The sequence below is a fragment of the Salarias fasciatus genome, chromosome 15 (assembly GCF_902148845.1).
Source record: "Salarias fasciatus chromosome 15, fSalaFa1.1, whole genome shotgun sequence".
Classification (NCBI taxonomy): Eukaryota; Metazoa; Chordata; class Actinopteri; order Blenniiformes; family Blenniidae; genus Salarias; species Salarias fasciatus.
Genome location: NC_043759.1, coordinates 17,126,381 through 17,151,961, shown reverse-complemented (window position 1 = coordinate 17,151,961; position 25,581 = coordinate 17,126,381). Strand labels below are relative to the sequence as shown.

General features: G+C 43.1%; 1 protein-coding gene across 1 annotated transcript in view; it reads right to left on the bottom strand.

Annotated features, from left to right (window-relative positions):
• The window catches only part of ezrb (ezrin b), a 29,181-nt gene extending 10,645 nt beyond the window's left edge, over positions 1–18,536 (bottom strand). Inside the window, exons 1-6 of the mRNA XM_030110238.1 lie at positions 18,298–18,536; positions 10,834–10,917; positions 4,518–4,613; positions 894–1,168; positions 674–757; positions 445–591 (exon numbers count right to left, since the gene is read on the bottom strand). Coding sequence (XP_029966098.1) covers positions 445–591; positions 674–757; positions 894–1,168; positions 4,518–4,613; positions 10,834–10,917; positions 18,298–18,309 — 698 coding nt within the window. The 5' untranslated portion in view covers positions 18,310–18,536. The remainder of the gene's footprint in view (positions 1–444; positions 592–673; positions 758–893; positions 1,169–4,517; positions 4,614–10,833; positions 10,918–18,297) is intronic.
• Between the last annotated feature and the right edge of the window lie 7,045 nt (positions 18,537–25,581).

Sequence of the window (25,581 nt, the reverse complement as noted above, 5' to 3'; positions counted from 1 at the left end):
GGAATTTATTTCATTTTTTTAATCTTCAGTTAATCCAACTTATTTATAGTTTATCTTGGATCATAGTCGCAGCTGTACAGTTACTGCCAGGTCAAAGGTCATGCACTCTAACCTAGAAACCTCAGGGAAAACTCACTCAAATTGTTAAAATATCCAAACTAAAACAGAATATTTTACCAACCATTAATGCAAAGACGCAGCTTTTAAATGTTACCAGGCCCCGATTTCACAAACCCTGTGTTCATTTGACCTGTTCGGGTTTTCTGCTGGGAAACGGGAGCGGTGATTCAGTGCAGACGCAGACCTTGCTCGGCCAGTTTTGCCATATGAGTGTGTGTGCATGTGTGTGTGTGTGTGTGTGTGTGTGTGTGTGTGTGTGAGACTGTGCTGCAGCGAGCAACACGCTCAAAACCAGACTGCTCACTTCCACCCTGCTCTGCTTACTTGTCATCCCTCTCGTAGATGTTGAGGCCCAGAGCGTCGACTCCCAGCCACAGGTCCGTCCCCTTCTTGTTCTTGATGTCGAAGTAGTTGAGTCCGTACATCTCCAGGTCCTGCGCGATCTTCAGGTACTCCAGCATGGCGTCCTCCCTTGAAAGAGCCGGCAGATCAAAGATGATCATAAAATGGCGAGATGTGGCTCTGAATGCAGTTTCCAGCTCCATTCACTCACTTCATCATCCCATTGTGCTCCTCGTGCCACACCTGAATCCTCTCCTCCCACTGCTCTTTGGATAACTTGTGCTGCTCCAAGACTCTGCGCACAGAGAGGAAACAGGAGAACAGTCAGGAAAGAGACGCCAACGACACAACGTGTTCAGAACGCAACAACTCATTTTCATCACAGCGGAAGGAACAAACCCTCCCACGCGGTGGACTCTCCCACCTCTCACCTTTGCGTCAGCAGCCGTTCGGACGCCAGGTACCCGGGCCGGTGGATTTCCTTGCTGTAGTCTCCGTACTTGGACTGGACGGCGTAGGAGGCCAGCAGCACGGCGGTCTCCGGGGGGCAGTACACCTCGTCGCTCAGGATGCCTTCCTTCACCTGCAGGAAGAAGAGCTTCTGGGTGATCTCCTGGATCAGCTCCTCCGAGACGTCCTCTGGGAAGAACTTGGCCCGAAACTTGAACTGCAGCGGGTTGTCCTTCTTCACGTCCTGAGACGACACCTGGAGATGACATGATGAGATACTATCACTCACAGTCCTCGTGCTTAACGCATTTTTGGCACAAAATCATACTTGGTTTGATGCTATCTCACTGGGCTTCCGCAAGATCTCACAAATGACTCACTTCACCTTTGAACATAACTTTTTTTTTTTTTTTTGCATTTTAGTCTTGCTGCGGTCTCAAATGTATCCCGAAAACTTCTCCCAAAAAGTGTAAAAAAAAACAAACAGAAAATGAGCCTGATCCTAACCCAGCAGCTTCGACACTTCTTTTATGAACTTCATTTATTAACCCTTCATCTGATGAGAACTTGATCAAAGGCATAGGAAGATTAAGACATTGCAATTGTCTGCTGACTTCTGTACAACAGTTGTGCATCCAAGACTTTTCTTATCGGATTAAGTCTGTGATTTGTGCTGTGTAGCAAGAATGTGATCTTCAGATGAAATTTAAATTTTTTTAAGCAAAATCATCATAAATTTGTGCAACATCCCTGCAGCATCCATGTAATGATCTCTAATACTGAAACTGTTTTTTTTTTCTAAAGGAAAAGTTTCACTCATTTTGCATTTTTGCATCTTTGTGTCTTAAACTAATCATGAATTGTTGCAGCCCAGAATGATGTTAATTTTAACCCACCAAAATACACTTTTTTAATGTATAGTTTAAAATATACAAAGTTACTGTCATTACTGTATGCAAAGGTTAACAAGTATTTAAGTCAACGTGAACAATATTATTGGAATCGGGAATGATATGTTTGCAATTAAAACACAAATATTATTCAGACATGTACGCAGAACGAACAACTGTGTAGAAAAAGTGAAATCAATCAAATATTAACAAAACATCAATACATGGAAAATAAAAAAAAATCTGTATAAGAAATTAAATACATCAGACAACCTTTTAACATAGTTTGTTGCATTTAATTCTACGTATTGTAAATATTTAGCCTTGCGTTGGTGTACTTTTGAGAAATTGAGCTTTGTTTTAATGCACTGGGTATGCATCGGGACCTTTGCAGTATGACCGTCCAATCACAACCCAGATTCACCATCGTGTCACATTTGTCACATAATCATCTCAGCACCATCAAAAACATGCAGTAATACTGAGCTGAAGATTATATTGGAAAGAGGTAAAGTCAGTATACAATTTTGGACAATTCTACAGCCATAAAATCAAAACAAATGCAGTCATAAGGAAGGAAGGAAGGAAGCTGTATTCATATAGCGCCGTTCACACATACAGAACCACAAAGCGCTTTACAGTGGACACAATAAAACACAAAAACGCAATGAAATGTAACAAGCCTTCCGGTATAAAAATGTCTTCAGCTGGTTTTTAAGACTCAGCAGAGCAGCAGCTGTTTACAGCAAGAGGAATCGAAGTCCAGGGTTTTGGAGCCACTGACTAGAAAGTCTGGAGCAACGTGAAACCTTCGTTTAGTGCCTGTTAAACGTCTTCCAGCAGCATTTTGGACAAGCTGACTTCTTTAATGTGATAAAGATTGTTACAACAGTCTAAACGTGTAAAAGCGATAAAAGCGTGATGAATAACCATCTCAAACTCAGTTTTGGACACCAGCAACGGAAGTTTAGAGACGTTCCTCAGATGGTAAAAATAGATCCTGACCAGCTGTTTTTTACTGGTGCTCAAAGGAGATGGAGCCGCCAAAAAAAAAAACACCCAGATTTATGATATTAGTCTGATCAGAGTTGTCCAAAAAGCTGATGTGCTGTCTGATGTCTGGGATCACATTGTCCGGAGCTATCATTAGGTTTTCAGTTTTGTCATTGTTTATTTTGTCATTGTTTGATTGAAAAAAGTTGTTATTTACTTACTTCTTAACAGGCAACTTTCTGAGCAAGACAATTTGTGGAAATCATAAGCTTTGAATGAACAGTACAGCTGGATGTCGTCAGCACAGAGATGGTATGAGATGGAGTCATAACAACTCATGATTTGGCCAAGAGAGAATATGTAGAGTAGAAAGAGAATTGGCCCGAGGACAGATCCCTGAGGTACTCCACAGAGCAGGTCTGCTGTGTCAGACATTACTCCATTAAAAATAATACTAAAGGTTCTGTCAGAGAGGTAGGATGTGAATCATTTAAACACGACTCCACACATCTCACTGCGTCCTCTCCTGAGTCAGCTGGACATTCACTACATTCATGACAAACAGAAAAAGAAAAAAAAGGACGCCGTCAGTTTTTCGACAGTTGGAAAGTTGGAGGTTCAGCGGCCTCACAGAAAAGAGGATGTCGCCTCTCATTTATGTAAAATACACGATATGAACTGCTGGCTGCAGCAAGTGTTTACACAACGGAGCTCTTCCTCTAATTATAAAACAGGAACAGAGCGGTCTTGATGGAGAGACCGGGGCCGGGAATATTCCAGTCAGAGCTTTGCATTGTGCTGATGCGCTGCAGCGATGTGTCAGCACACAACCGGCTGAACGGGGCCGCCACGGCCCTCTCTGTCCCGCTGCCGCTCTCCTCTGGGACTTCAACACGCAAAGACTTTTCTTATAATTTGTGACCAAAAAACTCTCCACAAAACGCATGTTCTTTACGACTATGGCACCATTTAGCTCATTACTGAGCAGTATTGTTTTAACTTTTCACACCTGTGAAAGTGCATAAAAAAATGATCTATTATGCCACTAAAGTAGATGACGTAAATGAATAAACTTAAATATGTAAAACCAATGTAACTCCCTTTTACAATATCGTCATAAAGGATTTAACGGACCTATAAAGCTGCAGATTTGCCCAGTAAAACAGAAACTGTCCTGGATATTTGCAGAATTCTTGCAGGCGTGACTGATTCACTTCTGCCTGCTTGAGATAATGGAGTAACATTCAAGTTCAGGTTGCTGCTGTTTGCTCAGGGAAACGGAGAGAGGCAGCTGTGGTTCACAAAGAGTTCGAGCTCTCGCCCCATAATCCACATCCAGCTGATAACCTGCCGCTCAGAGCTCCTTAGGCACAGACAGAAACCAGAAATCAGCTGCCGTGCCGGAAATGGAGGAACGCAGCATGTGACGATACTGTAATATGGTGGCTACTGATTGACTGAAAGGCAAACACTGGAGCTTTGATTGCATCTTTCCCTCCAAACAATACATTCTTTGGGTATTAGTCAATATCACACCGCAGGGGAAGAGTGTTGCGAAACCTGAGCGGCTGGGTCGAAGATGGAGGAATCTAACTCCATCTATAAGTAAAATAATGAAGCGAGAAACGAATCCGTGCATCGTAAAATACACAGTGCAGTCAGTCACATGTCCTACTAAACTGACAGCTATGGAAAAAAACATGATTTTAAATGTGATCTTACCTTTTTGTCGAGTCTTAGCCAAGTGGTGTAGCCTTTGGTGTCCATATACTGAAGTCCAAAATACCAGATCTCCCGTAAGCCGATTGTTTTCACCACCTGCACAAGAGGAAAGAAAGTGTTGGAGCACATCTCAGCTGCTACATTTACTCACATTGAGTCAGAATCTACTGGTCATTTCAGAAAAACTTCAGGTTAAAGTGTGAAAATGTCTCAAAGTTCAAGTGAATCATGTGTCTAGCATGGTGAGGTAAAGTCTTGATCATCAGTGCAGAGGATGCCGGTTCAAATCCCGGGGTGCAGTAGAAACCGCGTCTGAGGATGCAAAGACTTGCTGTGGTGCTGATTCTACTCTTATACCAGCTGACTGCTGTGATCACCAGAATGAAGAACCGTGAAAGTAGAGAAAGCACATGAAGTATCGTGACGTGTAAAGTTTTTTGTGTAAGGAAGAGTGAGCAGTTTAAATTGTGTCCTGAAAGAAAGACGAAGACCAGTCAGTAAACTGAAATCTGGAGGTGATGGAAGATGTGTCAGTGGAGTCCACAGCTGCCTGGATATGTAAAAGTTCAGTACTTCTCATAAATAACAATGAATAACATCTAACAAACACAGAGATACTAGAGAGTAGAGATAAAGTGTTTTCACCACTACAGTGGCTCCTAAAGCTTCCAGACTTGACGCTCAATTGTTTCTCTCTACTTGCACTTTCAGTTCAGACCTCTGTAGCCGGATGAGCTGATCTTTAACAGACTGGTCCTCATTTTAGCATGAGGAGGGGCAGTGACGCTGTATAAATGCATAACTGTATAACTGCATGACTCCCATCCCGTCTCTGAGTCCAGGAGGAGCTGGAGGAAGGGCTGAAACTGGGCCGTCTCGTTATTAACTACCAAAAAGGCAGATTATGAAGTTTTAATTTCAACCGCACTGGAAACACTTTGTGTCTAACCTTAGAAGAATGTCTTCAGGTCAGCAATTTGAAGACTCTCTTGAAGACGGTGCAGCCGAGGGCAGATTGAAAAGACACTTATAGCTCCGGGATAATCGCTCCTGCTGCAGGAGGAGTCACCATTTTTCCACTTGGCTGCCGAGGGAAACCACCACAAGCTCTTTATGGCCGACTGAGAAGTTTTCCAACAGCACAGTCTAGAGAATCAGGTCCTTTTTTTTGTTTTTTTGGAGGCATGTGTGCATGATTAAGCCAGACTATCCTGAGCCAGGTCCCCTTTCTGAATGCATGCCTGCTAAATTCCGCACCCTGTCACCAGGTGGGGCGCTCCAATCCACCGGAGAAATTTGAGTCAACGTGCGAGCTCGTTCCCAAAGTTCAAATTAAAATCAAACCCTCCTCCTCCTTTTTTTTTTTTCCCCTCGGTAGCCGACACTGAATAGAGGGCAGGCCGACCTGGAGGAGTGAAGATGAATGGCTTTAATTCAGCAAAAAAAAACCTTCTGATGGGCTGAACTGAACCTCGACGACAAGCAGCAGCTCCAGAAGAGCTCTGAAACCAGAGAGCAGCCCGGGCTGCATCTCAGCAGTCACGAAACTCGCAAGTCCTCACAAAACAATCAGCTCTTTCACGGCACCTCTGAGTGCGCAGGCAGAAAAAACATGATACGCACTGAACAAACACTCACTTTAAGATCCACTGCAAGAAAACCAGGTTAACAACTCTCCCCAGCGTCTGTGTTCCACCTGTCAGATACATAAACTGGAAACTAAAATGCTCTGTGTGCCGCGAGCAACGCCGAGTGCGGACGCCGCACGTGATTAGGGTTCGTTAAAGGAGGATTAAATGCGGGTCTGGAGACGCAGGTTCAGTAAACGGACATCACAGCAGGTGAGTTTGGCATGCAGGCCCGGCTTTAATGAGCTGCAGGTTTGCTCCAAAGTGCGGCGAGTGCACCGAGCGCCAACCGCCACGGTTCATGTGAGGCTGATCAGAACAAAACACTCAAATCTCAAGCTCCATTAATTCTACCCTTTAAAAATTTTGTGGGATTGTGTGTCACTGTTTCCTACTGAACAATACGAGTAAGTTCACTAATCCTATCTTTTCTGCTACAGAGAAATCTCTCTATATATGAATGATTCATGCTGCATTCAAACAAACTTTGTTTTAAATAAAGTCTGCAAACATGAATGTTTCATTTCATGGTTTGGCTGCATTAAGTTGTGCAAACTTGGGATTGTAGAAGAAATTGACAAATCGACACAGAAATCATGCGCACATGAACATTTTTGGCATATTTCACACAGGTACATCATCCATTCTGTGTTGAGTTTGCATGGTTTCCCTGTGCATGAGTAGGTTTTCTCCAGGTTCTCTGGTTTCCACAGTCTAGAAATATGCACTTGAGGTTAATTGGTGACTTTAAAACTGACATTATGAATGAACGTGTGTGTTTTTGTGAGGGTTTCCTCTGTCCAGTGAACCTAAACTGGATAAAGCAGAATAGAAGATGGATGGATGTAGACACTTGGAAATAACTCTGCCTGTGAAAAACCAGACCCACACATATGCAGAAGGACAAGTTTACGAGTTGTTTGAGGCAGGCCTATTTCGTTCTGGCAATAATTAAAGAAGCGCCACTCAAACTGGAAAAGCTACACTTTGATAGATCCTGAATCACTAAAGGCTACGAAGCAACAATGTTACAAAGAGAGAAATAGCAGCATCAGTCAAGTCTGCAGCCTTCGCTTGAAAGTTATTTGACAGAGTGAAAGTTTATGGGAGCTGAGGCTCTGCGGCGAGAGAGGAATGCCACGGGGCTGAAACAGCGCTACTCCCTGCATCCTCCGGGCTGAATAACTCAGAGAGCTCCGGCGAGGAGGGGAAGGGAGGGGTCCGCCCAGGCAGGCCCCATAGAGGGACCAGGGAGAAGGAGAGTGTTTCGAGGTGGGGAGCAGTGGAAGGGGTCAGGGGAAGCCAGTGTGACCGCTGGACCACGGCGCTGCAGGATCACGGTCGCTCGTCTGACTGGAAGGAGCTCGGCGGAGGCCACTGAAGGCAGCTCTGTCATGTGGGCTGAATGACTACATGAACGAGTTTTACATTTTGCCCCTGGCGCCTGTCAGGTAGACGATCTCCACTTAGACTGAGTCCAACACACTGTTGGACTGTTTAAAATGTTGCCATGCTTTCAGCAGAGGCAGTGAAAATATCCACAATCTTGATTAATCTATTCTGTTAAGATTAAAAAGGAAAGGGATGCATTAAAAATACACTTGTTTCATTCAGGCGAAAAGCTTTTTTATGCATAATGACTATATACACTTGTAAGTACAAAAACTAAGGATCTGTAGTTTTGGTTTGGATGTGTTCATCACGTGCTTCCTTGAATTATCCAACCTGTCCAACAGTGACTTGATGAGGGCATCCGGATTTATTTTTAACTTAATGAATGTAGAATTACCTAAAATGTGCAACAGATGAGTGTTTCTGTCCCTCCTTCCAAGATTATCATCTGATAATTGACTTCATGGATTGACTTTAGTTGTGCTGAGTGTACATCTCTTGACAGGAAGCTGCTTTTTTCCCCAAGCATTTGATAAACGACGGTTCCTGCATCGATCTTGAATGTCAGCGCTTCATCTTGCACAAAAACCTTTACCTTTGAATTCAGGAAATTCTGTATGAACTTAGACATATTTATAAAAAATTCCACATGCAAATTTCAACATTTTTTTTTCTTGCTAAAGCAAATAGGCTGAATAGGTCCACTTACTTTCATTTAATTCTTACTTTCTCACTGAGCTCCAGCGGGATGGTCAGAGCCAACCGATGGTCCACATTTAAACAACCTTAACAGAGTCTTAACAGGCATTTAGCAGGTCGCGGCTCCCTTAAATACTTATATCTATCTACAAATCTCTATTTCTGTGTTATGTAATATCATGGGTTATAGCTATGACAACTGGGTATGCTGAATCATTTCAGTGGTGGCATAATAGGAATAAAAGAGTCAAACTGGAGCTAAAAAAAACATTCAAAACCACACTGATTAAAAGAAAAAGCACATGGAGGAAACCTGATCGGGTCTGGTCAACACACTGGCAGAGACGCTGAACTAGTCGATCACTACAAACTGCTACAGCGGTGATTTTTCTAATTGAGGCTTTGGGTTAAAACGGCAGAAAGGAGCAGCGGCAGCGAGCAGTCAGTCACATGGAAGTGAAACTGCATGAGGGTGTGGAGGGGAGTGGCAGGCGTTTCTCTCTGAGAGCGGCATGACAGGCACCAAGGCTATGATCAGCGGTGACCACACGGGCCGCGCCAGGCCTCACACTCGCTCCGGGAGTGAGCTCAGCGCTGTTACTCAGCGTTTCCACGGAACCTGTCGAACAGACCGCGGGCGCGCTCGTCAGCCACTCCGCTCATCCCAGGCTCAAACACATTTCCCAGCCGGTGTGACTCCGCAAACGGCCGCCGGACCACAGACAAGTTGTCAGGCTTATATGACAGTTCCCCCAATGCTCAAGTTGGAAAATTATATCATTGCATGGAAATAGCGCAGCGAGCTGTTTCAGACACAATCAGAGGGAGGGAGTGATTATCGGAGGAGGCGCACCGATCAACCATTTGAAGTCCACTCAAGAAACACTTGGAAATAGCTGAGGTTTAGCCTGATGATGGCAAAGAAGTTTGGTTGTCTTAATTATTTTCAAGTGGGACTCTTCAGAAATCCATATAAATAACATAACATTAGGCAGGGATAAAAAAACATGCTTATGTGTCATTTATTTTGTTAGAAGACCTTTTTTTCTAAATGACATGATGGACACATCAAGCATAAGTTTAAAAATATCAATATTACCGTCACTGTCACAAGTTGCACAGTGTCTTTAATCAAATTTCTCTCACAATTGTTCATCATGTTTGGTGGCTTTAATTGAAAATAAAACAATTAGAGGTATAGACAGGAAGTCAAACATGGCAAACACAGTTATGTTTGCTTCTTTGCTTTGACTAGGTAGCTCTTACTTTGAAATTTCAAGTTTAAAGTATTTAAGGCACTGGCTTTGCTGGTTTTATGACACATTAAACTGGACTAAAGTACTCAGTGTTATATTGCTTCTACAGAAATCCTGCAAGATAGGCATCATATCAATAATTTTTCACATAAAAGTCACAAAAAAACTATGTGAGAGCCGCCTGAGTCCCAGTTAGACAGAAACAATACGTAGAATAAATCGAATTCAGAATGAATCTGCTGCTAAAGCTGAATTTTCAAAGATATCAAACTGATATCACATGATCGAACTGAAATGTGTTCAGACTTAAATATTCTCTGCTGAAATGAGGCTGGAATCCCCTGACATGCGGCCGCTCCACACGCAGTGTGCTACAGTTGCCGGTGAAAAAACGGGTTTTACAGGAAGAGGCTGAAACAATGCCGCTCTTTCCTCCCCCCGTGCTGTCATAATGTCGCTGACAGGCTCGCGCTGACGGCATGTCACCTGGCTCTGGGCTGCCAAGCCGCCTCATGATGGGAAGAACACAAAAAAATTTAAATAAAGAGGAAAGACATGAAGGAAGTAAAATACTGATGCTACATCACTCCGTCAGCTCTGGAGGAAAGAAAATGTATTTAATACACAGCAGATGGAAGTAAAATGACAAATTACAAAACATTTGTGCTGCCAAGACATGATTTCGCTAAAAAAGTAGGAAACTAGGACTGACACTAGGAGAGGAATGCCATGCCAAACATAAATAATCAAGAGCAGCAACCACAAGAAGAAACTGTTTCCTTTATTGTGGCCACTCCTTTTCTCTCCGCATAACTCACCAAACACACGTCAATCACAGCTTTAAGCGCCTCTAGCGCCATTAACCATCCCTCTGATGGAAACATCACGTTCTGTTTGCTCACTTCAGGTGTGTTTAACTTCCATTTTTCATCACAGAGAGAACAACACGCACTTCCTGAACCTCGGCAGAGGGACAGAGACGGCAGACAGACAGACAGCTCAGGACTATTGAGGCCAAGAGCTCCTGTAATCTCATCTGCGGCGGAGGTAACTTTCTAGACCTGGATGCGGTGAATGGAAAGAGCTTTCCAGGGAGGAAAATGAGGGCAGACACTTTCTCCGCACACAGGATGTCTGTCCAGTTAATCAATCTTTATCAGTGTGTGACCTTTATCTGTCTATCGATTTCTTTTGAGGATGAGCAGCAAGTTGAGTTCAGAGACAAAGCTATGGATATGTGTTATCACCCAAAACTGTTGAGCATTTCCACATGGTTATGTTTTCAACAACCCCAAAAGCGGTATGAGGTTAGACTTCAGACGCCACAGCGTTGCTCCGTACCTGGTCAAACAGCTGTTTTCCAGTGGTGCTGGGCTGGACGGCAAACTCCAGCTCGGCGTCCATGGTGGTGACGCGAACGTTGACCTGCAGGAGAGGATAAACAGGAGTTCAATGACTGACCCAGACTCAGCTGTCCTTGCAGGAAAGAATCAACACAGGGTAGAGCATGGTAAACTGCAGCAGAGCGGTGCTTTGGTGTGAGTGTGTGTGTGTGTGTGGGGTAAGGGGGTGTATTTGCAGAGTAAACACATGGGGCGCTGCTTTCTCAGAGCCAGACGGGCTGATTGAACTGAGCTCCTCGTCAAATCTGAGGTTATATTGTTTGAAGAATTCAGTCATTCCTCCAATGATTAAACAAGGAGGATAATTGAGAGAGGAAATAATACACATTCCCTAGTAATGATATTACGGCTGTTTCGCTTGAAATCACTCAGCCCTATTCTTAGAAAAAAAGGCTTGTTCAGATCTGTGGTTAATGACTGATCAGGGTGTCCTGCGAGTACAAAAAAAAAAGGAAAGATCTAAATGAAACCTGCTTGATGTGCAGAGGACGTCCACTCACAGGGAACCACCCCGGTGATTATTGCACTAAATCAATGCAGGCAGTATGACTGGCGTGCCACACAGGACAATAAAAACTGACGTCAACTGTGTCCCATAATGGACAGAAACAATATTCTGCATTGTAGGTTTGGTTAGTAACGTGCAAAGGCCACACAACAATGCACAAATATTTACAATGGCTGCTCTGAGGTAATGGATGTACTGAATCTGTGTGTGTGAAGTCACATGTCTCCGGTATTTGCGGGGGGTTATGAAACGACACACACCATCCCAGTATTGACCTAACTTATTAAAGGCCAGTGAAAGTGATACAAAGAGGCCGGCGGACACAGCGAGAGGAGAGGAAGCCTGCGAACAGAAGCCTCCAGTGACATCTTTCATCTCCGCTCCATTGTGCACCAATTCAATGACGCCCACTGAGACGAGGGACGCCAAGCGGCGGCCAGCCGGTGACTCAGCGCTCCGCCGATTCCCATGAAGATACGAACGGACAAATTCAAAGAGAGGGTAAATCCAATCACGGCTTTGGACTGGAAGCACCTCGGCGCTGATCTGCTGAGGATGTCAGGAGGAGACAGTCTAGACAGCGGATGTTCAACCGCGCGTCAGCCGGTGTCAACTCAGGCTGCCAAAGATGAATAACTTAGCCTCAAAACTCCAGAAACAGCAGCAAAGTAAATGTTTGCTTCACCACCTTCATCAAATAAGGATGCGCTGGGTGAATGTTTTGCTGTCACTCCTGTTCACCCTTGAACAGATCAAATCCCTCCAGTTGGGAGACGAATGGAAACCTTCATAAGAACATATGAGATTTCTTTTTCCATCCATCCATTCATCTTTGTTTCCCTTTTGAGGCCCAAATATTCTTGACACTGAATAAATAGACAGAATAAAAACAGACCCAATACAGTAAATAGATAGATAGTAGATATAAACTCCAGAGACAGTTGAAAGGTTTATCATTTTCAAGCAGAAACCTGAAAAATAGGTTTGGTTTTCAAGGGTTAAGCAGCTCAGACCAGCTTCAAGTGACTGCTAAAAAGTGGGGGAAGGAGGGGAAAACCCTGCATTTACTCTACACCACAAAACAAAGCGCTCCTTTCAGCTGCAGCGCCCCAGCACTCCCTTGCTCCCATCCTCTGCATCCCCACAGAGCCACATTACCTTAAAGCCTGCTCACCAAGCCAGGCCCCAAAGTCACTCTAATGGCAGTTATTTTTTTTCAGATTTCACTTGTTCGACAGATGTTTTTGCAACCCCGACAGCTCTGAATGCTTCTCCCAGCATAATGGTCTATATTTACAGCAGCGCCTAGAAAAAACACACCCGAACCAGCAGAGAATGGAACATGTGAATGTGCGGGGCAGACGAGCCAACAGAAACCACTGAGTGAGTGATATCTGATCTCAAACCCAGTCCTCCAACGGTATAACTCACAATAAACTGAGGCCATTCACAGCGGTAAAGAAAACATGACACGTATTTCTAAAAATATACCGGGCAGAGACCCAGAGTTCCACAGTGAGCAGCTTCAGTCAGAGGAAAGTACAGGGGTTCACGTTAACCGTTTGTGTCCCGGCTTCACACTGAGTCAACCGCCGCAGCTGTGAAGATCTGGTTTCCAAAACCCAACCTCCTATTATGACACAGAGCACAGAAACGTCCTCCGTTCGCCGCGGACGGCACAAAGTGCCGGTCACTAGGAAACAACAAGTAACAGAGGGACTATGGAAACGTGGTGAAGACTCAGGCGGTTTCAGTCAAACACACAAAAAGCTCATGGAAGGTTTCAGGGAGGAGCGCCGGTTTACTTTCTGTTTTATGGTCAGGTCAGAAGATTAAACACATGCCTGGATGGTTCAAACTATTTGCTTAGCTTAGCATAAAGGCTCTGTGCTGAAGCCAGCAATTTCTCCTTGCTTCCAGTTCTTTCCAAAGAGATTTGAGGAAAAACGCAGGTTTGTTTCATGTTTGTTAGGAGGAAACATCAATCACATTTCTGATTCATCCAGACAATTGATTAACAAATAGATTCATTTAGGATGGGATTTGGAAAAAAAGAGTGTATAAGCTCTTGTACTTCCTTGACAATACTTTTCCACCTTGTTTATCTTGTGAAAGACATTCATACAGGTAAAGAAAGTCGATATGTTTTCCACTGGGAATCTGTGTTAGTTTCTCGTCTCTGCCGAGGTAGCCTCATGTTTTTTTGCTACATATTTACAGTTCAGATGTTGCTATAAGGTAAAAACAGTCCTCTGAAGTACTGTGGCAACACAGCTCTATTCCTGTCTCTTTTTAGGAAGAACAATGATTTGCTTTCTGTCGGGGAGTCGGGTGAGAAAAATCAATGGTGCAGACTTCGGCCAGTATATGAAGGGAATATTAGTTTAGCTCAACATAAAGCCTGGAAGCTACATGACACAGTTTATATCGAGATCAGCAGCCGTGCTAAAGCCATTTGTCTCAGTTTCCAGTCTTCAGTTTGGGGTCATTTTCTAGCATACTCAATCATTTTCAGCCAAAAGTCTAGCAAACAGTGGCATTAAATAATGTACACCTATTCTTATAAAGGAAACTAGTGACATATTAATGTTAAAACACTCTGTAAGTTTCCTGTTACCAGAAATTTCCAAACAGAGATCTGAGGGAGGGGCTGTGAGCCAGGTGTAACTGGATAATACATAAGAGCAGGGGTGGGGCAGAAAAAAAAAAGCCTAGCAGTCTAATAGAATGTTGTTGTGTGTAAACACAGTTATTGACATCATTCTGGGAACTCAGCAATAAATAACTGGATCCTCAAATTACAGTCCGAAAAGGTAAAAGGGGAAAAAAGGCATCTTTGATATTGTTTTTCAAAAATATGGAAAGTTTCTAAGTTTGGGAATGATGAAATCCGTCTAACTTTGGTAAGTATGCTACATTTCAACAGATTTTACAAGATGGTGCATCAGGTTAATCTTCACCCTGAGCGTGAGGGACTCTGGTTAAAGTCCCGGCTGCAGCCTGAAGACTGTCCAGTGAGAAAAAGAGCCAAGTGAAGTCTACCAGCATGGATCAAACACTTACTGCAGTGACCGCTTTTAACATTTCTGTGTCCCTATTTAAGTGAGGAACGTGTTTACTTGTGTTGATGTATCGCTGAGCGCAGGGCCGGCGATTAGGCTGGGCATCCGGGGCACTTGCCCAGGGCGCCGAGCCATAGGGGGCGCCTGACGCCGTGAGGGGCGCCGGCCAGGGTGCGCCGCTGCGACGGCCCGTTTGAGCAGCGCACTGCTTGGCTTCGCCCCCCCCCGCTCAACAACAAGGGGACCCTCCGCGACACTACCACGGGGCGCTCGTGTCGGCCTTGCCCGGGGCGTCTGAGAAGCCGGCGCCGGCCCTGGCTGAGCGCCGACTCACTAAACTCAGGTGCTGCTCTGTCAGCTAATCAATGGAGCCAGCCCTGCTCAAGAATTCAAGCTATTTCCTTCCGATACATCTAAAGTGAGCCGCTCTCTCCGCCGATGACCATTCAATATTTAACCTTCTGCATAGTTTGCGTGGCTTCAGCGGTGCGTGTTACACAGAGGAGTTGCTATGCAGATTTCTCAGATAACAACAGAGCCATAAGAGACCAAAGCGACCATTCAAGAACGATGGAGATGAAGAAAAAAAGCTTTGAAGCCAAGTTTTCTGTTTGTTCAAAACAGGGTGAAGGGGTCGAGAACGAGGGTGCAAAGACGTAAAGTCAGCTGACATCGATGAATCACGCCTTCAGGGAGTTGCAGGTTGAATTGGGTTATCAATGATTAAAAAACGGCTACAATGGAAACGGACCTGAAGAGGAAACACCCATCCATGTTGGCGGCGGCCGCGCCTTGTGTGGTTTGTGTCACGGCCCGGGACTGTGGGATTACGGGAGAGCCGGGGATCGCTATCGTTTACCTCTGACAATGTGTCATTGAGGCGGGCGAAACCTGAGTCACGCAAGCGTCAATGCAGGAGTCTTCACCGCTCCTCCAATCTGCTCCAGATTCCTCAGCTCGGGTTGTTTTATAGCTAAAAGAAGCGACGCTCTTCTGTATAAACACAATGTTGGAATATTTGATGTGAAGCCAAACGTTTGAAGTGTTACATCTCAGATAACCTGAAGGCTTTTGTGTCGGACTCTTTAATTCTCTTTCTAGTCGCTCATAAGAAAAACTCCTGTTACAAAAACTGCTGCAAGTTTTTAGGGACAAAGTGAACAGGAGTGTCCTCTAAAGATCAGAAGATTCCTTTCTTGGACACATTTGAAGTGGTTAGCACTCCCACCTCACAGCTAGAAAGTGAGGCTGGGGTTTGCATGTTCTCCATGTGCCTGCTGGGACTTTCTCACAGTACTCCAGTTTCCTCCCGTCGTCTGAAAACCTTACTTTATGGCTTTTTTAGGTGGCTCTGAAGCGGCAATAGGTGTACATGTAAGTGTCTTTCTCTCTGTATATCGAACCCTGAGCTAAATAAAGTCATATCGAAGATGGATGAAAGATAAAAAGAGCAAATTCAAACGTAGCAGCTTGATTCCCAACAGATCAAGAAAGATTGTTAAATATTTCAAGAAAAACTTGATTTTTGAAGGAATTATAGATTCTTTTTTGCTGCAAAGCAGATCAAATTCATCAGTTTGTGCCATTATAAATCTATTTTAAATACCGATGTCTGATGCTCAGTGCCAGCTGGGAGAACCTCCAGCCCTCACGACTCTAATTTGCATAAAGTGGCAGAACTAATCCATAAATAACAACAGTATGAAAATCAACAGAGAAATTGGCTACAACACCTATTTTAAAGTGTTATATTGATTCGGTGTTTCAGACGTCTTTGTACCACAAATGTTCCACCATCTCTTATGTGGGAATTTGCTGTATTTCTTGAATTTCTATTGACCATTTGTGCATTTTCACCTCAAAACAAGCGATTTGAAATTAACATGAGAATGAATGCAGAGGAGAGCGCTGCTTCCTCACATCGCACCGTCCTGCCTGCTCCGCTCGCCCACACGCTTCTGCCTCCAGGTCTGATGTGCTTCGTCGCACTTTTCAAGTACTAATGCAAATTCACTGTTTTCACCAAAGCCTGATGTGAAAAGTGAGAGTCAGCACCTGCGGGATTAAACCAAAACTAAGAAGCCGGCTTCATTAAAACAGACTTTTGTCATAAAGCTGGAGTCATTCAAGAAAATAGCCAATGAAAATTTTTTTTTTTTTTTTTTTTTTTTTTTTTTTGTAGAAAATGCATGCAGCGAAGCTGGTGCTGCCATCAGACGTCCATGAAATCACTTCCACGGCGACTCTCATGACAACCCTGAGGCCTTTCCAAACAAACCCACAACACACTTTATGACGCTGGTGGAGGCTTCAGTCATTGTTATCACAATACCACTCTGTTCAGCTGCAACTCATGTTTCCGTCATGGCCTCAATATAAAAACAGAAGCCAGTTCTCACTCTTTTTTTTTTTTTTTCCTTATATGTGAAGTCCTGTTAAGAAAAATGCTGGTTTGAGTCGACGCCACAGACTCTAGTACACGTGCCTTCTAGAAATTTCCAAACAGTGAGATGGCAGAGATGTGAGCGTCGGCAGGGTGGGGCCTGGTGAGTCAGGAGAACCCCAGTCAGACTAAAAATACAGGCTGGTTGAAATGAAAACAAAACACAGGAGTTTACAATTTGGGTACGCTGAAAAAGACTCATAGAAAAGAAGAGGAAAACCAATATTTTTTGAATTTCTTGACATTTTTATAACTCAATTGTTTCTGCAATCATTCAACTTGAAGAATGAGCTTCAGTGCAAAAAGTATGACAGTAGCAGATTGGCCATAGAGATCTGGCACATACTGCCAATAAAAAGTAGCCAACTAGTACAGCAGGCTTTCAGTTAATCCCAAAAAGTGGTTTTCAAAGTGTGGGGCAAGGCTTCGCGTACCAATGCCACAAAGCCTCAAGCAGCTGGAAACATCTGTGGGTCAGGGAGATGAGTTTAACCAGCATGACTGCTCATTAATCAAAAGAACTAAGTCTACCATAAAACTATTAATTACTTAATGAAGAGTGTTTTAACCTAATTAATGTGTAATAGAGTAATGGTTAAAATGTAACATAAGCCTTTAAAATAAAGATCTACCAGATAGTTATAATTCAGAGTAGCTGAATATTGATTATGGGGTGTTCTATATAGAGAAAAACATTAGTGAGTTCAGAATTCATCCAGACATTCTGACGAGGTGTGACACATTAGTGTGCTGCATGAAAGTTAAAAATGGAGGTCAGGGCCAGAGGCGAAGCCAGGGGCCAGGGGGCGAGGCTGGTACCAGTCCGGTTCAAGGGCCAGTGAAGGATGCTGGGGCTGAGGCCAGCAGGGCCGGGGCCGTGGAAGGAGTTGAAGCTCGGTCTGGACTGAGACCCTCTGAGATGTATGATATAAATCTCTGACAATATATAGATAAAGGTCCAAGCCTTGTGTCTGTGGTGCAAGCTGCTCCCATACAAGTGGGACACCCTCAGGACACATGGACATGTGATTTGAGTGGCATTTCCCTTTAACACACACTCCTTCGGAACGTTTCCCTGTCAAGAATAAGGAGTGAAAACTAGAAGTGATTTGCATTGTGGATTTATAAAGCTCAGTGTTTGCCTTGTTGGTGATATATTTCCATTGTCTTTTTTGTGGGAAAACACAAAACATTAACAGCAGATCTCATTGCTGCGTTAAATCTCGATTATTTTATAAAGTCCTATCAATGTAATATAAAAATAGCAGATATTTATTATTCTTGGATGTTTTGTCTGATAAATGATTAAATGTTGAATGATATTCTGATTTCAGGAAGCTCTAGTAAACTGTGTGTAAAAAAATATCCACAAATCAAACGTGTACTTACCGCTTTGGGCATTTTTCTTTTTTCCCGGCTCTGCGCGAGGAGCTGTTAATTAATATTTATAACGAGAGAGATGAAAATAAAAGGAGTTGTTCTTTCTTTCTCCAGAGAAGAGAGCTTGAAGTCCGCGCGCGCTCCTCGGTGCGCCTTCCTGAACGGAGAGAAAAGAGGAGAAACGGGTTTCAGCCTCTCGCGCCTCTTAAAGCCGCTGAGAGCAGCTCGACACTCCTGCGAGCGACAGTCATCAGCATGAATCACCGCCGAAACCCGCAATTTACCGACAAATTGCCGACAAGGTGGCGACAAGTCGCCCGCAGAGCACGAGAGCGACCGGCCCCAGCCTTCAAAATAAGAGTCTGCTGGACAAAACATTTCCTTACACGAAATATTTTTCCGCTTTTTTCCCAAATCATCACACCACACACTCCGGCTGTATCTAGCTCCACACACACACGAGAACAAGATTTCATACCTTGTTTTTACACCATCTGATGACAATTCCATTGAGTGTTTTTAAAGACTGATCCTAAAGAAAACCACAAGCATAAAAAAGTAGGTCTTGAAATGCTCTTTAACACCAAATTACAGAGTTGAAACTCTCCAAAATCTCCAGTTTAATGAGGTTTGAAGCATACATTGGAAGATTTGGGAAAAAAGAAATAAAAAAAAGAAAAAAGAAGAAACTCTGAGGTGTAATTTGTAAATAGAAACAATGATGTGGGCTTATGTAACAAAATCAGATTTGTTGTAGAGTAAAAAAAGTGACTAACTGACACGTTTATTACTTAAAATCGTTTCTAAATTAGACACATTTCTCACTGAACTTGAAAAGTAAAAAAAAGTTTTGATTGAGTGCATGTTCAGCATAATATAACAGTATGTGTGATGAGATCTAGAAACTGCCTGAAAACAGACTGTCTGGACACATTACTACATAGGACCATGTTAGCTTGTACTTTCAGACTGTTCTCAATCCTTTCATGTCAAATAAACAAGCACGTTTAATTATAAATGGCTAATTTTCTTCCGAATCTTTCAATTCAGCTACTTGAAGTCGAGAGGAGGGTTTTATTTTGAAGAGTACCACCGGATGTCCTTCATGCCTGTCCTACCTTGACGGGTTTGAGTGGTTGAGCCACTCTGCAGGTTGTTTGGAGCCTAACCTGCCTCACTTCCCTCCTGCCTGTGATGAATTTATTAGTCTCCGCCCGCCTCTGACTTTCATTCTCACACCTTCATCAATAATCCCGCACGTCCCGCAGCCTGACGCCTCCTGTCAGCGCGCCGCGTGTCTTCACCCACATGATAAACACGTTTAAGGAATTAAAAAAAAAAATAAATAAACTTGGTGTGCATGTAGTAACACACAGGCGCAAACAGCTGCTTCCTCTGTTATGACTGCGCGCCTGTGCACGCGCGCGCACCAGCCACGTGCATCCTCCTCTCAGTAATCCTGCAGGCACCTGTTGATGGGAGATTTGCCTCCTTTGAAGAAAAAAAGTGCAGAAGATGTCTTCCCTGTAGTTGGGAGCTGAAGGCGCGTGGCGGACCTGCAGAGCAGCTCAGGTGGATTCTTACCGGAACTAGTGAGGGTGGTGGTGGGGGGTAGGAGGGCCGCCAGCCGCAGATTTTCCCTCCTTTCTTGTATTTGTCTGCTCAGCGGAGCGCAATATGGCGCTCAGCTGAGCGCAGGAAGCAGGGCGCACCGGGATGGGAGCGTCTCTATCTGCTGGCAGCAGTTCAGCATCAGTTACTCAGTTGCTCACCTGCACCCCTGTTTGCATTGTAAAAAAAAAATGAAATCCAATCCCAGACCGGACAGTAATGTGAGCAGGAAGTGTTGGACTCATCCAGAGCTTTGCAACCCTTTATAAGGGGAAAAATGTATTTTTTTTTTCCAAATAATTTTCAATCAAATGCTTTAATAATGCTATGAAGTTTACAAGAACCCATGCTATTTCAGATGTTTATGCATTCAGAACTATTTACATTACTTCAGTTGCTTTTGCTATTTTAGCAAGTTCTGAAAGTTTCAGCAAATTTGGATTTAATGCTATAAGTTGAGCAAGAAGTACAACTTGAAATTCAGGAATTCTCCTACAAGCTCAGGTGGTGCAACGCATTATTTTAGAATGATCACATGGAAAATATAAAGTATAATAACCAGTGTTCATATCTTTATCAGGTAAAGGTTGTATTGTCTTTTCATGCTAATTGGTGCACATATATCCAGGAAGCTTGGGGGCAGTGGCAGGGACTGCCCCACTATAAATCTTCACAGCTATTATCATTTCAGGGGCTTTTTATACAGGCGGGTCTTTCCCCACCTATTCTTTTGGATTCTTGTTGTTCCGGGTATATGACTAAATATTTGACTTAAAAATAGATACAGTGATTCTAATACAAGTGAAATCCTGTCATCGTGCTGCTCTACATTTTTATGTTCACTTTAGTGATGAAATTCTTCATCATATTAACAGATTTTTGCTTTAAAAACTGAACACTTGACTCAGATTCAAAATCACTTTCACCGAAACACTGCTGAACTGTCAACTTTAACTGAATGTTTATTTGTTCAATTACTTAAAAAAAATGAAACCTGCATGACTGCACACACTTCACAGAGCCTGCTCAATCCAGGAAGAGCTGTGGAGCAAGGGGGCGTGGCCAGAGTGGAGCTGACCAATCAGGCGAGGGGATTAAAATAGAGCCGTATATATCTGAGGTCAGGCCTCCTTCTTCTCACTATTCATAAAAGTGATGGGCGAGGTGACAGACCTGCCTTCTTCTACCTCCAACCGCATCGGCTGCTTCATCCTACCTGCTCACACCGCCATCATTATGATACAGATGAGAAGAAACTCAGAAAAAACCTATTAGATGAAAAATGCCCCTACATATAACTTGGGTCCATATATTTAAAAGTCATGTGCAACAGTTTTCACCCGAGAAGTAATCCAAATATTCTGTTCACAAACTATTGAGTACTTTAGTTGTAAAATGTAATGTATATTATGGGAAAAGTACACACTACGACTTATCATAATACCAGAGTTCACCAGAGTGAATACCTTATCAGATACTGCTAGGAAATTTAAACTGAAATTTTCATTACAATTATTGACACAAGGGACAAGGTCATTTCTTGTCTGTGAGCAAGAGAAAGTACAGATACTTATGGTTGACTGTAGAAAGTAAAAGTGAAATAAATACTGAAAGTTCAGGAACTTGTAATTTCCCTTTGTTAAGTTGATTTACAGAGTGAAACACACTGTAGCAACCAGAGCAGCAATACAATGTAACAGATCCATCATGGTCAAATAATCACACAGAATGTAAAACATCACATTTGAATGTTGGCGCTGCTAAATGAACTGCGTATGAAGTGATGCACCTCAGATGCAAATGGGTAAAGCAAACTACTCTGAATGTTAGTCCAGGTATCCAGAGCTGCTAAATCTTTGTATTCACGTCTCTGACACAAACCTCTCTTTTTCTTTTTAGTAAATTCCACATTTTTCACAATGTATCTATAATTTTCAAAGGAAAAACTCTGCCTCTCTGTGACTGACAGGACGATGATCAGCAGGGCAGCTGCGACTCCTGTAATGTTAAACAAGTAGCACTAGATGGCGCTAAAACAATGTTTATGCTCTGGATGAGAGCAGCAGAGGACAGCAGTTCAGGTTCTGAGAATCTTGTCAGTCTCTGATTGTGTTAATTCCTTGAAACATCTCAGTAGGAGAAAAAAAAACATCTCACATGTCTCTCTGCAACAGAAACGATAAACACAGAGGTCTAGCAGACGGAAATGTTCTCTAACTGTTGACTTACAGCTGGTTTATGATTTAAAGTAAATGTTAAAAAAAGTAAATAATGATGTTGCATAGGTGTATTGTCTTTACATTCATGGGACTAAGCTAAATAAAGTCAGTAACTTAAGACAAAGTGACTTCAGATCACATAAAATCACAATAATCTGTTTTTTGTCCAGAGCATATGGTCTGTATCAATCTGAGGCACGATGAAAACAAAGCCTTCGTCAGAGTTGATCTTTCAGACAATTTTATACAAAGAAGCTTTTAATTAACTCCGTGTTTTATGTTAAATTATGTTTCTTTCTCTCTTATCATAAAGTGCTTTGCTGCTTTATCTGTGAAGAGTGCTACATGAACCAGATTTAAAAAACAAACTAACTGACAGACTGTCTAAAAAAGAGAGGCCATCAGGCGTTTACATGAAGGTATCTTCTGTTTCATCTCTTCTGACAGGCAGCAGCAGTTCTGACTGCCAGAGAGATGCAGGGACCACTTCCTGCCTGAAGGAGTGTAAAGGTGAGTCAGACTGAGGCTGATCTTCAAGGTTCTAGCTAAACAGCGTGTGTGTGTGTGTGTGTGTGTGTGTGTGTGTGTGTGTGTGTGTGTGTGTGTGTGTGTGTGTGTGTGTGTGTGTGTGTGATGTAAAAGAGACAAAAGCAAGTCATGTGCTTTTCACTTTTCAGTCTAACACCTGAAATGGTCCTCACTGCAGCCTCATCTCAGATTATTATAAAATGTCTTATAGTTTCAAATTAGACTCCAGAACGACGGGAACAAAAGGAACACAGGAGGGCAAAAGGCAACAATCACACACTCAGACAGGAGTGAAACTCGAAAGGCAGCAGCAATCAGACACAAGGAGGGGAAATCAGATAAGAACTTCAAAATAACACAGGAAACAGAAAATATTCACCATGACAGCGCCTTCCTCTCACGGCCGTGGCTCCTGACGGCCCGGGCCGGGCTCGGTGAGAGGAGGAGGCGTGGAGGCAGGCGACGCCGCTCTGGAGGCCATGAAGGAGTCGAACTGGCGAGGGACAGAATGACTGGAGCACAGAGGTCAGCTGTCAGCTGTCAGGGCTCGGAACAGAGAAGTGTCAGGACAGCGTGTCTGTGATGATTTGCTGGGTCTAGATGTCAGTCCGTTCGTTCCGTCATGGATTACTGTCTAAAGGACTCAGGAGACACAGAGATCAATTTATTTGAAGTATTGAAGCTGCAAACAAAGTCATAACAATTAGAGCAATTTCTGAGATTTGGTTTTGAGCACCTGCTAAAAAGCGGTTACTGGAATTTTTTGGGCCTAACACTTACTACACACTGCGGTTTCTCCCCGCTGCTCAGCGCTACAGAGTTATCAAAAGCTGCAATGCAAAGGAGAGGCGAGGGTCACGGGCCGCGCCCGCCTCTGCAGTGAGAGCTTTACAGGCAGGAGTTTTACAAACTCTCACCGCAGACCCCGTGGATACACCGAGCTGTGCAGTCTGCACCGCAGCGCTTCGGGCCAGACTCTGACCCACTGAGCAGTTCACTACTCAGCGGGTTTAGCTCAGACACACCCCCACAGTCTGACACAGTGCTGCTCACACACTCACGAGTTTGAAGCCTAATTTTAAGGTCATGCCTTTAGTCATTCGTATTTGGCAGTGTGATTATTTAAACATGCTTAACATTACTTCTCCTTTACTCCACTTCTCTCTGAACCGCCGTGTTCTGTGTTGCAGTTCAATCAGAACCGACGGTAGAAACTTGGTTGTGACTGTAGCCAAACCACAGAGATCATGCTCTTTTCCCCCCGAAACCGTCTGAGAGGGAAGCAGCCCACCAGCGCTGAAGCATCGCTGCACAAAGGTGACTGGCGAGGTGTCGCTTCCGTGTCAGAGATTAGATCCTGTGAGGATAAAGCAGCAGTGTCTAAATAAAGCCTGGTTATATAACAGAAAGCACGCTGCAGCTCGGCCGATGTGTCCGTGATCTTTAATGACTGTCTCAATCAAAGCAGGGGGGCAGCTGTGAGGGTGGAGTGGGGGGAGGGTGGAGGGGGTTCACTCCTCCTCCGCCGCTGCATTGTTGGTGCCGGAGCTGTCACAAGTGGTTACGCGTTATTAAAGGGTAAAAGTGCTCCGTTTTAGCCTCTTCTCATTAGTGCTGCCTCACAGCAGAGACGTTACGCAACGAGCACATTTACACACATCACCATCACGAGGGAGTCATGAACAGCACGGCGTTACTCTCATTAAGTAGTGTTTCAGGTACTTACACACATGTTTACTGCAGCAGGATCTACTTAGAAGTACTAGAATTCAATCCTTTTAAAGCGTAATGCAGTGAAGGATTTTATTCCTCACCATTACATTACAGTTAAGTTGACGTGTCATGTCACATTTTTGGTAAATGTTTTTATGACTACATTCCAGGTGTAATTTTATTCATACTCAAGTATCCACAATATGTAATCTGAAATCCCACCCAATCTACAATACTTAATCCACTCTGCTTCTTTAGAAATGAAGTCTGATTTGTTTGTGTACGTACTTGTATTTGTACAAATAACTATGTAAGTACCCATAGTTGTGTAACTTCTTTAATATTTTTTAAATGTAGAAGCGTATTTTATGTACTTTGCATTTTTCCAGCTATATGGTCTCATTCACCTTGAATCTACACGCAATTATTCAACTTAGTGTAATTTGTCCACGCTCATCGCTCTGGGCAAAGTTACTCACCTTTTAGTCCAAGTTACAGCATGTAATTTCCTCTTTTTCCTTTTTGTTTCCTTTAATATTAATTTACATTTTTATGGCCAATAAGCCAATACCATGTCAGAGTTGGATATATGTCATACAGAGCAATTCAGGAAGTAACTTACAATTTTACTTGAGTTAAAATGTTTAGTGTCCCTCCACGTCTGCTGCTCAGCCTGCTTTCATTACAATCCCTGTAAGACTTGAAGCTCAAAAACAATATTTCCAAACCTAAAGAATAAAGTCAGGAATCAGGATGGCTGCTTTCGTGAAATGACTTTGGAGTGTGTTATTTTGCGTTCTGCTCCAGAACACAATGTGCAGCTCCAATCACAGGAAAACTGCTTCTACTTGAGGCAGTTAGAACATCCAGGAAGCAAATCGTCCTGAGTGGGGGGGAAAAAAAAAAAAAAAAAAAAAAAAAAAAAATATATATATATATATATATATATATATATATATATATATATATATATATATATATATATATATATATATATATATACATATAAATGTGAGGAGTGTGTCTCTTCACAGTAAGAGTATCTCTGGCTTATTCTTTTTAAAGTTTAAAGAGAATTTGACTGTTTAAGAATAAGTTGAACACATGTTATTAGACTTCGGCAAGAAATCAGATTAACTGGAATAAACCAGCTCATGCTCAGGGTGAGTGAGTGACTCATGCTGAGTCAAACTTGTACTAACCAGTTCACCACTGCGCAGTG